This window comes from Podarcis raffonei, chromosome 17 (assembly GCF_027172205.1).
Source record: "Podarcis raffonei isolate rPodRaf1 chromosome 17, rPodRaf1.pri, whole genome shotgun sequence".
Classification (NCBI taxonomy): Eukaryota; Metazoa; Chordata; class Lepidosauria; order Squamata; family Lacertidae; genus Podarcis; species Podarcis raffonei.
In genome coordinates this window covers 9,676,652-9,694,020 of record NC_070618.1, presented here as the reverse complement: position 1 = coordinate 9,694,020, position 17,369 = coordinate 9,676,652, and the positions used below count along the sequence as shown (strand labels likewise).

At 44.6% G+C, this 17,369-nt stretch overlaps 1 protein-coding gene across 3 annotated transcripts in view; it reads left to right on the top strand.

Annotated features, from left to right (window-relative positions):
• CLCN1 (chloride voltage-gated channel 1) overlaps positions 1-17,369 on the top strand; it is a 102,177-nt gene that overhangs the window by 28,487 nt on the left and 56,321 nt on the right. For 2 of the 3 annotated variants that reach the window (XM_053370435.1, XM_053370436.1), the window contains exon 1: positions 16,281-16,646. The exons of the other annotated variant lie outside the window; for it this stretch is intronic. In XM_053370435.1, coding sequence (XP_053226410.1) covers positions 16,455-16,646 — 192 coding nt within the window. In that variant the 5' untranslated portion in view covers positions 16,281-16,454. Of the gene's footprint in view, positions 1-16,280; positions 16,647-17,369 lie in introns of those variants that run through there. 3 annotated transcript variants of the gene reach the window in all.

Below are 17,369 nucleotides of genomic sequence, written 5' to 3'. Positions count from 1 at the left end.
AGAACCTCAGTTAGCTATGTGTTTTTTATTGATTTAGGGGGGGCAGGTGCCCCTCCCCCTTGGCTACACCCATGCATTGCTGCCTGTATTAAGTTAGCATCCCTTAGGAAGAAATCACGTTGGAATTGGCAAAATGAAACGAAGAAAACAATCGAACTGGATTTTTCGATGTATTTTAATATGGCACATGAATTCTGGAAGCTGCTACGTGTTCCCAAGGTTAACATAAAATATTAATAAAATTCTATGCCATGGAAAGTTGGACTCTGTTTTTTTCTTTTTCTTTTTCTTTTTAAAAAAAAGATATTTATTAGAATTTTACAAAATGAAAAACGAAAAAAGAAAAATACAAAATGAAAATAGTTAAAAAACAATTCCATCTTTCAATCACTTATCTTTCATTTGCTTGTTTCCCGGACCTCCTCACACCTCCCTTTTTGTATTCCCATTCAATTTGTTAGTTCAGCAAATCCTTTCCCTCTTTGTTTATCCTAATCTTTAATCTTAAAATAATGTAACATTAAATTTTTGCCTGTTAATAGTCCATTTTTTCCTACTCCTTATAGCGTTATAGCTAAAAACCACATAACTTTTCATCCAACATCATTCTAACATTCATTAATTTTACAATGTTTCTGTAGGTAGTCTTTAAATTTCTTCCAATCTTCTTCCACCGACTCTTCTCCCTGGTCTCGGATTCTGCCGGTCATTTCCGCCAGTTCCATATAGTCCATCACCTTCATCTGCCATTCTTCCAGGGTGGGTAGATCTTGTGTCTTCCAATACTTTGCGATAAGTATTCTTGGAAAGTTGGAATCTGTGGTCTCCATAGGCTATTCAAAACCGAGCAACTATGCATATATGGTCAGCCCAGTTCTCTTAAGGGTAAGGTACTTCTAAGCCCATAGATTTCAGTGGGCTAGGGCAACCTTATTTAACCTGATGCCCTCCCAATGTTGGGTAAGGTTGGGTAAGGTTCAGTTAAGGCATGCCTAGCTCTATAGAGGACTGGAGTGCCATTTATGTTTATAGGTCAATGGGTCTGGGCAAAAAGCTGAGAGGCACTGGAGCCTTGCCCTATTGGGAAAACACCACCCAGACATCCTTTTCACCAGTCAATGCCCACACACTTTAAACATGCCTTGAGAGGCATAAGGACTAGAAAAATAAATATATGATATTCTAAATATACTGAATTTTGCAACTTGTATGGAATATTTCCGATATCAAAGTCACATAACATAAAGATCAAATGGTGTTTAATAAATTATTTTGTATGGATTGTTTTAAGTTGGGGTTGGGTTTTTTTTTTACCCTTTATATAATTTGTGTCTGGAAATAATCCCATTTTTGTCTCCATTATGAGAACCATTCACATTCACAAAATGTAGTAGTCGTGACTCATAAACAGACAAGGCTTTTGCATTAATTCAGTCCGTGTTCTGGTATTTGTCGCATGGACCACTTTTTCTAACATGCCTCTGGCGTTTCCACCTTTTTTGCTTTTTCATTTCCAACTGATTCCTTTATCTGCAAACCTCCCCAACCCGTCTTTTCTCACCTCCTCCCAATCCCATCCCTTCTTCCCTGTGGATATCCCAGTATATGCTATTCCTCATACTTTCCCTCAGTCTTTTTTTCTTCTCACACAGACCTCATCCAGTCCACCATTCCAACCCTCCCTTACAAAAAGAACATTTTGCAAATCTGCAGCCTCCCACACAGCCCAGCCCCAGATTATTGCTTCTCAAATAATCTCTCACATATCTTTCTGGCATCCCAGGCAGGCTGTCACATCAAAATATCGAGCCACATTAACTCTCCCCCTCCTCCTCCTCTTTCTCCCCTAATTAACAATCCTGCAATCTTTTCTCTCTCCTCCACATCCAGGATCTCTCTCTCTCTCTCTCTCCTTTTGCTCTGTCTTCCCTCTAATATTATCAGCAGAACACACGTTATTACATCTGCTATTCTGGGCACTGGAAACATATTGCATATAAATTTAGATGTAGCTAGGGTTGACAGGTGTTGGAGTTTGAGCCAAAATCTCAGAATCTTATGGCAAAATCCTATGCATGCCTACTCAGAAGGAAGACCCACTTAGTTCCAGGTAAATAGATAGGATTACAGAGGTAAACGGCCTCAAAGGAAGGAAATGCATCTTTTGGGAAGGGTCCAGAAGAAAGACAGCAGTTTATTTTTCCATAGGGCTCATTCCTTGGCTCCCATTCCAGAGCATAACGCAGCCAATATTCAGGGCATGTTCTTCCACTTCAGTGTTTTTCTGTCTGCCACACAAAGAGACTGTGAGGTAGACATCAATACAGGCTTAATCTGTGCTATTTTTCTAGAAAAAGAGGTGCCAGAGCTCACTATGAACCTCTCCCTTGTTCTCTTAGAATGGCAATGGCACCCACCTGGAAAAAAGATAAATCTGTTTTGAAAAGACATGGGAAAGTGCCCTGGACGTCAGTTTTAATAAAGCTGACAGGACTGAAACCTTCATAGGTGGAACTAGGGTCTGGGCAACGTGGGCAGAGATTCAGACCTGTGGATTTAGGGAGGTCCAATTCAACCTCCTATGATGGGCTGTGCCTCTCCAGACCTGTGGTGGCTGTGCAATGTACGCATTGCCAACTAAATTGCGGCAGCTAAAAAAGCCAATGCAATTCTGGGCTGCATCAATAGGAGTATAGCATCTAGATCAAGGGAAGTAATAGTGCCACTGTCTTCTGCTCTGGTCAGACCTCACCTGGAGTACTGTGTCCAGTTCTGGGCACCACAGTTCAAGAAGGACACTGACAAACTGGAACGTGTCCAGAGGAGGGCGACCAAAATGGTCAAAGGCCTGGAAACGATGCCTTATGAGGAACGGCTAAGGGAGCTGGGCATGTTTAGCCTGGAGAAGAGGAGGTTAAGGGGTGATATGATAAAGGTAAAGGTAAAGGTACCCCTGCCCGTACGGGCCAGTCTTGACAGACTCTGGGGTTGTGCGCCCATCTCACTTAAGAGGCCAGGGGCCAGCGCTGTCCGGAGACACTTCCGGGTCACGTGGCCAGCGTGACAAGCTGCATCTGGCGAGCCAGCGCAGCACACGGAAACACCGTTTACCTTCCCGCCAGTAAGCGGTCCCTATTTATCTACTTGCACCTGGGGGTGCTTTTGAACTGCTAGGTTGGCAGGCGCTGGGACCAAGCAGCGGGAGCGCACCCCGCCGCGGGGATTCGAACTGCCGACCTTTCGATCGGCAAGCCCTAGGCGCTGAGGCCTTTACCCACAGCGCCACCCGCGTCCCTGGTGATATGATAGCCATGTTCAAATATATAAAAGGATGTCATATATAGGAGGGAGAAAGGTTGTTTTCTGCTGCTCCAGAGAAGTGGACACGGAGCAATGGATCCAAACTACAATAAAGAAGATCCCACCTAAACATTAGGAAGAACTTCCTGACAGTAAGAGCTGTTCGACAGTGGAATTTGCTGCCAAGGAGTGTGGTGGAGTCTCCTTCTTTGGAGGTCTTTAAGCAGAGGCTTGACAACCATATGTCAGGAGTGCTCTGATGGTGTTTCCTGCTTGGCAGGGGGTTGGACTCGATGGTCCTTGTGGTCTATTCCAACTCTATGATTCTATGATTCTATTCTAAATATCTGGCACACAGCTCTTTTGAGACAAACAGCTGTGACCCAGGAGGGCATCTCTCATGCAGAGTTGACTCAGGGCTCTTCCGAAACTACACTTGTCCCCATGCCTAGAAAGGTTGAGTCCAAGAAGTTTTCCCCTTGCTCCTGTTTTCTATACAGTGGTACCTCAGGTTACAGACGCTTCAGGTTAGAGACGCTTCAGGTTACAAACTCCGCTAACCCAGAAATAGTGCCTCGGGTTAAGAACTTTGCTTCAGGATGAGAACAGAAATCGCACAACGGCGGCGTGGCGGCAGAGGGAGGCCCTATTAGCTAAAGTGGTACCTCAGGTTAAGAACAGTTTCAGGTTAAGAACGGGCCTCCGGAACGAATTAAGTTCTTAACCTGAGATACCACTGTACATGGATTTGGGTGATCTTTCGTTTGCCACACCACTTTCCCAGGGAAAGCTGTTTGCTGCTGATTCAGAACAAATGTCAACCCACAGAAAAAAACCGATAGACGTTTGTTCCGATTTAACAGCGAAGTGACCGGGCAAACGAAAAACCTCCTCAGAGCAAATGCAGGACAAGCGGAAGTGTGGACAAGTCCTCCAAGAGGTGGCCTGGCTGGAGGCTTTTAGTTGTGCAGGCTCCCAGGCCTCCTCAAGAAGGAAGCTGGATTTATCTTCTAACTCACATTGCAGCCAGTTCATGTAGAAACAGCAGAAGACAATACAGTGGCCTCCCTGTTCATGGTGGTGTCAGGACTTCAGGCTGTGTCCCACTACCCAAATCTTAGCAAAAGTAGCCACACCAGCAGCAAAACAAGCAACCAATAAAGTGAAAAGGTTTTAAAATAAAATGGTCGATGAGGGGAAAATGTGAGCTGTCAAAGCAAAACATATAACTGCATTGGTCTATTCATAATAATCAGGAAGTAACAAGTCTGGGGCCTTCTTATACAAAAATACCTCAGTTTTGTGGAAGTTGTAAAGTTTGGACCTCCACTGAGAAGGTCTTGTTCTGTGCACTACTTGATGTATAACAACAACAACAACAACACCAGTACTTTTTTTCTTAAAAAATGTTTAGGGGTACTCTCATTTTCCTACTCATATTGAAATAAAAAGGTAAAGGACCCCTGACAGTTAAGTCCAGTTGTGAATGACTCTGGGATTGCGGCGCTCATCTTGCTTTGCCTGCTGAGGGAGCCAGCATTTGTCTGCAGACAGTTTTTCCGGGTCATGTGGCCAGCATGACTAAGCCGCTTCTGGAGAAACCAGAGCAGCGCACGGAAACGGCGTTTACCTTCCCGCTGGAGCGGTACCTATTTATCTACTTTCACTTTGACGTGCTTTCGAACTGCTAGGTTGGCAGGAGCAGGGACAGAGCAACAGGAGCTCACCCTGTCATGCGGATTCGAACCACCGACCTTTTGATCGGCAAGCCCAAGAGGCTCAGTGGTTTAGACCACAGTGCCACCTGCGTCCCATCATATTGAAATACTGCCCCACAATGAGGCCAAACTTAGATTCACAAAATGTTTAGGGGTATGCGTACCCCTGCGTCCCCCCCGAAAAAAAGCACTGATAATAATAATGCCTGTTTTCTGTGCCTCAGCCAGATTTCACTGCCATCATCCTCACCATGCTAAACCTCTGCTGCAATGCAATAAAACTTCCATCTTTCCACCCCAAGCAAACACCTTAGTATCCTTCAGGGAGAGGAATACCTGGGAAATCACAGACTTTTTAATTCTGCAGCTTCTAGATGGGAACAAGAGGCGCTTACTAACCCAAATGAGCAGGAAAACAAATAGGTGTGAGTGAGGGGGGAACATAAAATTAATCCTTCCCCCAGTGATAGATAGTGGTAGCATATGAGGTGATAAATCTGCCCTTTGGCAGAACTATGAGAGAGGCATTGGCACCCAAGGTCAGTCTGTATATTTTCCTCTTCCTCACTGAGCCAGGGGTTGCCAGGGGAAGTCTCAGGGTTTTCACCATAATGCTGAAACTGATGACCTGAAGATGGGGAGGAGTAAGAGGCCGGGCACTATATTAGAGCAGCCTGAATTTCAGCCTGCGAAACAGGTGAAAGAAAGGAGAATTGGGCTGCAGTGGTAGGTACAGGTATGGCTGCCCTGAAGAAACATCCACCTCAGGTGAGCTCCACCTCCTGCACCCCTTTCCTTTCCTTTCAAGGCTCTCCCATTCTTTAATCACATGCACACACGTCTTACTTGAGGACCAATTCCATGTTTTTTGGTCGTATGGAAGGACTGTTTACAGTCATGTTGAGTGAGGTGGCCAGTCATGAAGAGGATTTGCAATGTCAAAAAGAAAGAAAAAAGGGAGCGGGAGGACACAAATATGCATAACATATGCATATGGAAATGTATATGTATAGACGCATGTTTTTGAAATAATTACTACCATTTGAATAGAAATATAATACATCTGATCACAGTGGGGAAAACACCAGGCGACTTGTATGCTTGCTCTGATGACTAGAATCTGTCAACTGTCAATGAGTTAACGTTAAATAAGTTGGAGTTCTTGTTATTAAATATACCAAGAGAAAAGTTTGTAATCTCTATTTGAGTTTGTAATCCTTGTCAGAATACATACCTTTAAATGGATCATTTTTGTTAAAATTGACTATTGACTTGCGAGTAGGGACCACTTCCACTATTGAAACTTACATTGGCCTGAGTTCTTGGTGTGCTTTTCTCTTGGTATATTTAACTGTCAATGAGCAACATCAATTCTCCTGCTGTCTTGTTTTATGGTTCCTTATCTCCAAACCAGACTTGGATTGGAGAGCCCTCAGACTACGGACACTTTCAGATAGATGGCTGTCCTCTGAGAGCCCTCTGTAGAGTAAGGCACAGGACCATCCTAATTCTGAGGAAGACATGCCCAAGGATACCATGTTATTTCCATGTGAGTGGTTGTTTTTAGTATTGTTTAGATTTCTTTCCCGTCCTTTGCCATGAAGTCCTGGAGTGGGTTACAACAATTTTAAAAATACAATATTAAAAACAGTTAAAAACAAGCTGCAGTCAAGAGAATAGGTTGGGTCCTAAGATAGGCATTTCAGGTGTCAAAGGCAAGGGTGAATTAGACTGATATTGTGAGATCAGTACTGCTCATGCATAGAAGTTTTTTTTCTTCCAACATTCACATGACATTAGTGGCACCAATATGCCAGTCAATCCATGTCCCCCATTCATATTCTCTTTCTGTTTATCAAGAAAATGTTATAAATTGAAACATCCTGATATCTCAATGGCTGGTTTGTGATATCGCAACAATGTGGTATTAGGCCCCTGCCTGCAATCACTCCCATTTTCAGATTTTACCAGTAATCGGAGCACTTTGGGCCACATGCATAAAGTATTTCAGCTTTCTAGGTTATATGGAAGTGTCTTAACTGCTTTAATAGAATTGATACTGAGTTTCATTTCCGAAAAATATCTCAACAACTTTGAGTTTCATTATCCAAAAAAAGCTTCTAGAAATATGGCATATTTCTGCATTGCAGAGGGTTGGACTAGATGATCCTCAGGTTCCCTTTGAACTCTATAATTCTTTGATTCTTTGAAATGCATTTTTTTTTCACTCTCTCTTTTTGTGTGTGTGTTAGTGGTGTGCCAAAAGGAGAAGTGAGTGATGTCTGGTGAACATTTTTGTCCCCTGTGAAAGATGACCTCCCTATTTGGTGATTCCCAACCCCCACCCCAGTCCTTTGTGAAAAGGTGCAAAACTGGTTGCAAATGTAGCACTTTCTCCAATCATGTGCAGCTCACTAGTTGGAACTGAATGTGGATAAGGATTCAGGTTCACATCAGAGTGCACATACAAGTGCATAATGTGATGTAGAGAGATGCACGTTCAAATATGGTTATCATAATCCATTCACACTGCATTAATTTCAATGGGATGAGCAATCGGCAACTCATCCAGATGTAGATCTCTACCCACATTTCAGCCTAGCTAGTCATGCATGACTTACTACATGCAACGAGAGCTGGTTTAGGGTGAAAGTGATGCCACAAAGCAGGCAATGGAACTGCTGGACCCTGAGCATCACCCCAGTTGTCTGGGCTATAGGGATATGATCCCTCACCACACACATGCACACTTTAAACGATGGCGTTGAGAAGACTTTATTTGCCATCAGTGTTGCGTGGCGAGTTCCCGCCTCCCACCAGTAGAAAAAAAGACACAAGACACCGATATTTAGGTTAATGGGCTAAAATTGGCCACAACTTTATTGGTTACAGGTGATGAGTGGTATTGGCTTAGGCATTGGTCCTAATCGACTATCTGGCTTCAGTCTGTTTGCCTGAAGGCCGGGAAGGGTTAACACCAGCAGGGGGAGCCCTGCTGATGCACATCAACTAGGCACTCCCCCGGGGTCACTGCTTGGGGGCGTGCCTTGGGCCCTGGCCTCCATAGGCTTCGGATGGGGCCACGCCCCCGGAATCCTTTACCGGACTACCCTTCACTAACCGGGGGGACTACCCTTCACTAACCGGGGAGGTGATGGCACTCCTCCCCCCCCATTCATTTACATAACAATGTCCCTACCAATGCCTAACTGCTAAACCGAGGAAGTTTTGACAATTTGCTATGAGGTAGGCGGAAAACCAAGTGGCTGGTGCCAATTTGCCAAGTGGAAAAATTCCTACCAGGCCCCTTAACGGTACCAACCGAAGTCCATAGCAAGGTCAAAGGAGAAACCTTGAAGGTCGGGTGGGTGGGAAATTCACCCAGCTGAGCGGCGGCCAAAGAGGAAGATCCTCTGCCACACCTGCCCTAAATGCGGCTGATTGGCTGGCCAGGGGGGTGACGCGGCAGAGGATTCCCCAGATCGCGTGGGGCAGTGTTGGGGGCATGAAGCCTGCAACATCACCTCCTCCCGAGGTCAGAAGTGGCTTTGTCAACGCATAGTCAGATCTGTCTGGCTACAGTCATACCTCATGTTACGTCCACTTCATGTTACGTTCTTTCAGGTTATGTCTCATGGCGACCCAGAAGTACTGGAAAGGGTTACTTCTGGGTTTTGCCGCTCGCGCATGCACAGAAGCGCAAAATGACATCATGCGTATGCGCAGAAGCGGTGAATCGCAACCCACACATGTGCAGATGCGCCGCTGCGGGTTGCGTTCTTTTCATGTTGCGAACGGGCCTCCGGAACGAATCCTGTTCGCAACCAGAGGTACCACTGTATATGGTTCGCTACTGTCATTATATTCCAGATGTGATTGGCTGGGATCATATAGTCAAGAAACACTTTCAAGTAAAAAAAAAAAAAGTGGCATTGAAGAAGCTACAAACAAGTGTGAAAAATATGTGGAGTGAAAGGCAGGTTTTTTTGTTTTTGTTTTTTTGCAAATCTCAGAAATAGCAACATTCATGTCAAAAATTTAGTATTTGGCACAGTATGTGTTAATATTTGAACTGCAGTGAAAATGTTTTTCTGCTGAGAGTATATGGATGGATAGTGTTTGAATCAGATGTATACGCAAAGCAAACCTTAGCAGATTACCAACACCTTGAGTATTTAACATATTTTAATTAGTTGGTTCTGTATATTTAAGCCTCATTAGTGTGCAGCTGAAAAGCTGCCTTACTGTATTTTAAAACAGGGATGGGCAGACTTAAAAATCTTCTGATCCCAGGAATTTGTTCTGAATACAATGGTACCTTGGTTCTCAAACTTAATCCATTCCAGAAGTCCATTCTAAAACCAAAGCGTTCCAAAACCAAGGTGCGCTTTCCTATAGAAAGTAATGCAAAATGGATTCCGTTCCAGACTTTTAAAAACAACCCTTAAAACAGCAATTTAACATGAATTTTACTATCTAACGATATCATTAATCCTTAAAATGAAAGCAATAAACAATGTACTGCAGTCACTCACTCAATCAATCAATCAATCAATCAGTAGCTGAACTGGGTTCCATACAGTCACACACACACAAAAAAGTGCTGCAAAAACAAAAATGCAAAATAAATAGCAAAAAACTCAGCGTAACACTCAAAACGGAAGTGTGGCACTCACATCAGAAGCATAACACTCAAAATGGAGCATGTTCGACTTCCAAAAAAAGTTCACAAACTGGAACATTTACTTCCAGGTTTGCAGTGTCTGGCTTCCAAGTTGTTTGAGTACCAAGGCATTTGAGAACCAAGGTACCACTGTATTGGTACTGAATGGAGCCCACGTTCCTTCCATGCAAAAAATCCACAGGTCACCCCAAGTTTTCTTCATTTCAGAGTATTGGGGGGGTATTTTGTTGTTGCTGCTGTTAGCAAACCGGGAAGCAGAAATTATTGTCACTTTAGTGTAAATCACTTTAGTGTCAATCAGCTTCTAACCAGTTGTTGGAAGTTTTGCTGTTTATGCATCGACAGCATCAGAGGGGCAAGTGGGGGAGGATGAACAGGAGACAAGTATTCCTGCAGGAAAAATGCCCCAAAATCTTTATCCTTCCACTGAACATGTGGGGACCAAATTCACTGGCACAAAAATGTATTTTTCTCCCCCTATGCCCCTGCTACAATTTTTCTCCCCCTGGTGCTGCGACTGTCATTGTGTCATACTCTCTTTGGGATCAAGAGATAAAAAAGAGGTGCTGAAAATTGCTCATTGGCAGAGGGGTCTTCTTTCCCTGCACACAATTCCTGCTTGGAATATGATCTGGGGGTCTCACACTCACTTCCTCCTTTCTTCCTATTAATTGCCCTTTTAAGAGGTGTCTTGTTTACAGACAGGCCAAGTCATGAGCAGGTTCAAGAGCTGTCAGTGGGCCATCAGGGTGGGAAAATGTGCCCTTCATCCTTCTCACAGCTAAGCAAATAAGTGAGCGGGTCCCTTTCCAGCTGCTGCAGATAGAAGTGTATATAATAGAAAACAGAATGAGAAGGGGGGAAAGTCTATGCTGGGGAAGCCAGCACTAGACAACAGCATTGGGGTCAGTTGTACCCATAGGGGTACACCTATGGGTTTAAAGAAGCAGCAAGGAACATGTTATGTACTGAAGTTCTCACCCTGGGCCAGTAGGGGGATACTGTAGATAGTTTTCACTCAGGTCCACATATGCAAATAAGGGATTGAAAGTGACGTTCAGTGATTGGATAGTTACAGAAAATGGTTACTGTTGCGTTCTAGTGGAGCTCTATATAAGCAGGCTGGCTGAACCCTCCAGTTCAGTTCTGTTCTGGCCTGTGAATAAGCAAGAGCTATTTGAAGAATCGCTGTGTTGTCCGATATGTTCACCCACAACTTAACAGAACATGTGCTGCTCCTTTAAGCAGAGAACCATAGAGTCTGGGGACTGGGTGGATAGTGGCATTCTGACAATCAATAGACATTCTACCTCAGTGTTTCCCAGCCTTTATGGTATGATGACCCATCACTTTGTTGTCACGTGAATTTTGGACCTTACATCCTTGGCAGCCATCAGTTTCATACGTTTTAACTGCAGGTATGGCTATTTCATAACCATTAATATTGTTTTTCTTTTCTTTATTTATAAAAAATATTTATAGACTTCTAGATCATAAAAATACCGTATTTTTCACACCATAGGACGTACTTTTCCCCTCCTAAAAAGTAAGGGAAAATGTGTGTGCGTCCTATGGAGCGAATGCAGGGGGGAGGCAGGTGGGAAAAGCCCCCAAGAGCTGCACACAAGCTCCGTGCGCTCTTGCGGGCTTTTCCACAGGAGGGAGAAGGGACTGACTGGCCACATCAGTCCCTTCTCCCACCTCCCAGAAAAGCCAGGAGAAGCCGCGATCTCTTTAAAGGAGTTGCGCGGCTTCTGCCGGTTTTGCGGGAGGTGGGTGAATCCCCCCACCTCCCAGTAAAGCCAGGAAAGCCCTGCGCAGCGTCTCCCGGGAGGGAGAGGCTGCACGGGGCTAAAGGGGAAGCCAAAACAGCGAGCGGGATCCATCCCGCTTGCTGCTTTGGCTTGCTCCATAGCTGCGCGCAACCCCTCCGGCAAGGAGAGGCTGCACGGGGCTATGGAGTCTTTCGCCCCACGCAGCCTCTCCCGCGCGCAACCCCTCCGGCAGGGAGAGGTTGTGCGCAGCCTGTACGCTGCTCTTTGGGGCTGGGGGGAAATTTTTTTTTCTTGATTTCCCCCCCTAAAAACTGGGTGCGCCCTATGGTCCGGTGCGCCCTATGGTGCGAAAAATACGGTATATCAAAAGTTGTTTACAACATTAAACAAAAACCCGTACAAAATAGTGTAAAGAAGTTAAGAACAATTTAAAAGTAAAGAAAGGTAAAAATACTGCTTGAGGTATACAAGCAAAGAATTCCCCTTTTATATGTGGAATTTGATGATGTATTTATAGTACTATGAAACAACAACACCACAAACTGGCTTAGAAGTATAAAACCTAATTTACTAGAATAATAGCTAGGAAAAGAGATAGACTTGTAACTATACAAACAACAAGCATATTAAGGTGCCATGTGCAAGATAAAGCCTGGAGATGCTGTAAACATGGAGTGGATAAATGTACAACTGTATCTTAACAAGTTACATGTGCAGTAAATGTTATACAGACTGGATAAATGAACCATGCAACAAGTAGCGTAAGTCCAATCACAGAACAGCAACCCCATGCCGCCACAACGGCAAGGGTAGCACACTGGAGAATATGAAAAAGTTTTTCAAAGCTGTTTTTCAAAGATTGAACTGGATGAGATGTTCTTCAATGGGTCTTGAGTTGGAAACACAAAGCCGATTGCATGGATCAGTGGAAGGCAAAGTTAATCACAGTTGTTTGGGGTGTGTGTGTAAGAACACCAATTATCTTATTGCATGATATTTCTTCATAAGCGATAAACATTTATTCTAAGAACATACAGCTACACAAATATGAATATTTTAAATAGTTTTATTCATAATACAGTGGTACCTCGGGTTAAGTACTTAATTCGTTCCGGAGGTCCGTACTTAACCTGAAACTGTTCTTAACCTGAAGCACCACTTTAGCTAATGGGGCCTCCCGCTGCCGCCGCGCCGCTGGAGCACGATTTCTGTTCTTATCCTGAAGCAAAGTTCTTAACCTGAAGAACTATTTCTGGGTTAGCAGAGTCTGTAACCTGAAGCGTATGTAACCCGAGGTACCACTGTAAAGCCTATTTGGGAAAGTATCGGTAGAACAGCTTGCATTTTGCCAATGAGTAGGTCAATGTGAGGTTTGATGGGTGTCAGACATGGTCTCAGATCATTATTGATCTACGGCCTGCCGTTGCATTTTCTCTTCATAGCACTCATTGCTGAACAGCCTGTTTTGCAAAATCTATGTGCTACCAAATGGCAGTAGCACAGGCTTTGCTTCATTAGCAAACTCAGGATGCGAAGTGCCGACAGGTTTTAATAATGTCAAGCAAAATTCAGGTAACCTCGCTTTCAAAAATGTATCTTTGAGGATCCTGTCATGACAGTTCAGTTTAGGTATTCTTTTTGCAGGAACCAGAGCTGCGTTACACACCATGCGTGGAATTCAACCCTAATCTGATTTGATTGTTTCATCAGCGCAAACATTTCTGCTTGTTAGATAAAACAATATTCCCTCTCCTCCCCCCGTGCAGTTTTGTGGGGGTTCTCATGACCCTCCAGAGCAGACTTAGAGGAAGCATGGGGGTGCGGGGGGCAGGGGGTGGGGAGAAAGCCCTGTTCCTCCTCTAGCTGGTAACCTTGAGCTGACTTGCACAAGTGCACTGGGGTTTGTTTGTTTTTTAAAAAAATATTCTTTATTGATTAAAAAATTTGCATGTCTATACAAACATTATGTACTATCTCTTAACAGGTAGAAAAAAAGGAAATTATATAAAATAGAAACTTTATAAAGCAAGAAAATAATAATAAAGAAGTAACAAAAAATAAGAAACAAAGGAAAAAAAAGGCAAAATTATTTACATAGTAAAAGTACTCATCGACCCAATCCTTCCCACCCTTCTCATTACACTGTTTGATATAACATTCTTTTTTTACACAGGTTTACATTATATAATATCATTTCTTTCTGCTTTGTAGACATTCCTTTGATCTTTTTCTTTACAAATATCACTCAATTTCTGCTAATATGGAGTTAAAGGTAAAGGTAAAGGGACCCCTGACCATTAGGTCCAGCCGTGGCCAACTCTGGGGTTGTGGCGCTCATCTCGCTTTATTGGCCTAGGAAGCTGGCATATAGCTTCCAGGTCATGTGGCCAGCATGTCTAAGCCGCTTCTGGCGAACCAGAGCAGCGCATGGAAACGCCGTTTACCTTCCCACTGGAGCTGTACCTATTTATCTACTTGCACCTTGACATGCTTTTGAACTGCTAGGTTGGCAGGAGCAGGGACTGAGCAACGGGAGCTCACCCCGTCGCGGGGATTCGAACCGCCGACCTTCTGATTGGCAAGCGCTAGGCTCTGTGGTTTAACCCAATAAAGTTGTACATAATTCTTAAATATTATCCATTCTCTAGTTGTTGTCATGACCCTCCAGAGCAGACTTAGAGGAAGCATGGGGGTGCGGGGGGCAGGGGGTGGGGAGAAAGCCCTGTTCCTCCTCTAGCTGGAAACCTTGAGCTGACTTGCACAGGTGAACTGGGTTCGTGGAATCCAGCCCTATACATCTGAAACACCGAGCTACACTTCCCAGAGTTCCCTGTGAAGAGGGATTGATTGTTGTTACATCATTCTGGAAACTGTAGTTCTGGGGGGTCCCTGGGGGTCTCCTAGCAACTCTCAGCACCCTTGCCCTCAGAAATTTTTTTTTGGGGGGCAGCCATGACCAGTTCAAGTGGGTATCATTGTGTGAAGGTGGCGTTAGCAGACCCTCCAGGTGTCCCCATTTTCCAGGGACAGTCCCAAATTTACAGAAGCCTTCCATGTTTCTGATTTGATCCTGGAACGCTTTCCCTTAGGCTGTCCTTATTTTCATCAGAGAAATGTTGGTGGGTATAGAGTTATGCGACCCCTGAGCCAAGGAGATGAAGTAACTATGCAACCTTTAGAACAGGGGTCAGCAAACTTTTTCAGGGGGCCGGTCCACTGTCCCTCATACGTTGTGGGGGGCCGGACTATATTTTTTTTTGGGGGGGGGAAATGAACAAATTCCTATGCCCCACAAATAACCCAGAGATGCATTTTAAATAAAAGCACACATTCTACTCATGTAAAAACACGCTGATTCTTGGACAGTTCGCAGGCTGGATTGAGAAGGTGATTGGGCCGGATCCGGCCCCCGGGCCTTAGTTTGCCCACCCATGCTTTTTTAGAAGATATTTGAAGGCAACCTTGTATAGGGAAGGTTTTTAATGTTTTATTATGTTTTTATAGATGTTGGAAGTTACTCAGAGTGGCTGGGGGAACCCAGTCAGATGGGTGGGGTATGATGATGATGATAATGATAATAGAATTTGTTGTTGTTTAGTCGTTTAGTCGTGTCCGACTCTTCGTGACCCCATGGACCAGAGCACCCCAGGCACCTCTGTCCTCCACTACCTCCCGCAGTTTGGTCAGACTCATGCTGGTAACCTCGAAAACACTATCCAACCATCTCGTCCTCTGTCGCCCCCTTCTCCTTGTGCCCTCCATCTTTCCCAGCATCAGTGTCTTCTCCAGGGAGTCTTCTCTTCTCATGAGGTGGCCAAAGTACTGGAGCCTCAGCTTCATGATCTGTCCTTCCAGTGAGCACTCAGGGCTGATTTCCTTAAGAATGGATGCGTTTGATCTTCTTGCAGTCCATGGGACTCTCAAGAGTCTCCTCCAGCACCAAAATTCAAAAGCATCAATTCTTCGGCGATCAGCCTTCTTTATGGTCCAGCTCTCACTTCCATACATCACTACTGGGAAAACCATGGCTTTAACTATACGGACCTTTATTGGCAAGGTGACGTCTCTACTTCTCAAGATGCTGTCTAGGCCTGTCATTGCTTTCCTCCCAAGAAGCAGGCGTCTTTTAATTTCGTGACTGCTGTTACCATCTGCAGTGATCATGGAGCCCAAGAAAGTAAAATCTCTCACTGCCTCCATTTCTTCCCCTTCTATTTGCCAGGAGGTGATGGGACCAGTGGCCATGATCTTCGTTTTTTGATGTTGAGCTTCAGACCATATTTTGCGCTCTCCTCTTTCACCCTCATTAAAAGGTTCTTTAATTCCTCCTCACTTTCTGCCATCAAGGTTGTGTCATCTGCATAGAATAGAATAGAATAGAATAGAATAGAATAGAATAGAGTTTCCTTATTTTCATTGGAGAAATGCTGGAGGGTATGCGTTAGTTGTGCTGTTATTTGGACTTTAGGAGCTGACGTAATGAACTGCTAATACCAATGCATATCCTAGCGCATGAATACGTAAATATGCAGAGGGGAAGACTGGCTACCGTGAACAAGAGGAGAACTCTGTGTGCTTCACTCCCATCCTGCTGGCTTTGCATTGCCTGCCTGCTTCTTCCTACCTCCCTCATTGCTGCCTTCTGCTCCCCACCCCCGCTCCTTCAGGGTTCCCTCCTGTCACACACCTGATATTCAATCCAGGCCGAGTTAATGCCTCTTGCTCAGATCAGATGTGGCTTTGGTGGGGGGGGGGTCATGTGACAGAAGAAGGTTGTTCTAAATATAGTTAAACCCAGCTATCACTACCCCAGACGCCTTTGGGGGCTAGGAAGAGAAGAAAGTGAGAAAGACATAAGGGATAGGGAAGGAGAGGTCGGCAGACAAGAGGCCATGCCTTGGGCCAAACAGCTTGTGGGGCTCGGCGTTCGTCCTGCAGCACCCGTGTCCCAGCTCAGAAGAAGTCGAGTATAGCGCAATGGAGCATTCGGAGCACAACAAGGCAGATGACGCCAAGAAGGGCCCAGCGTTGTGGGGCGGTGCCCCCCAGTACGACTACATGCACTATGAAAATTGCACCAGTTATGGGATCCCATCCGAGGTGGGGCACGAGACTGGGGGAACTGGGGACGGCATGCAGTACCAGGAGAAGGCCCTCAACCACGTGCAGGTAGGGTGGATGTTATGGAATAATCATAGGCGGATGTGTCAGAACGGGGCCCACCACATGCTTGCTGGTCCTGAGGGCAGGCTAAAAATTTTGCTAACAATTTTTTGCTTAAAATTTGCTGAGCACCAGGTGAACCAGGAGGCATGTACAATGGTACCTCAGGTTAAGAAATTAATTTGTTCCGGAGGTCCATTCTTAACCTGAAACTGTTCTTAACCTGAAGCACCACTTTAGCTAATGGGGTTTCCTGCTGCCGCCATGCCACCAGAGCACAATTTCTGTTCTCATCCTGAAGCAAAGTTCTTCACCTGAAGCACTATTTCTGGGTTAGCAGAGTCTGTAACCTGAAGCATATGTAACCTGAAGCGTATGTAACCTGAAGCGTATGTAACCTGAGGTACCACTGTATGTATGATGTGGGAAAGATGGCTGCCTCACTGTAATATATTGAATGGAAGTGTTAGTAATTTCTACCACGACGCCCACAGCAATCAAATGTATTCCTTGGAGATGGCGCAGAAGGAAAAGTCCAGACCTGAACATCTGGGCCACAGTTCAATCTTATCTGGTACAGGGACCATTATTATTATTATTATTATTATTATTATTATTATTATTATTACCTGCCTTTCACCAGACTCTTTCTACATACATATATTCAGTATCAGAATTTTGGAAAGGTTGTTTATGAACTTGGAAGGTTGTGATGTAGAAGACTTTGGG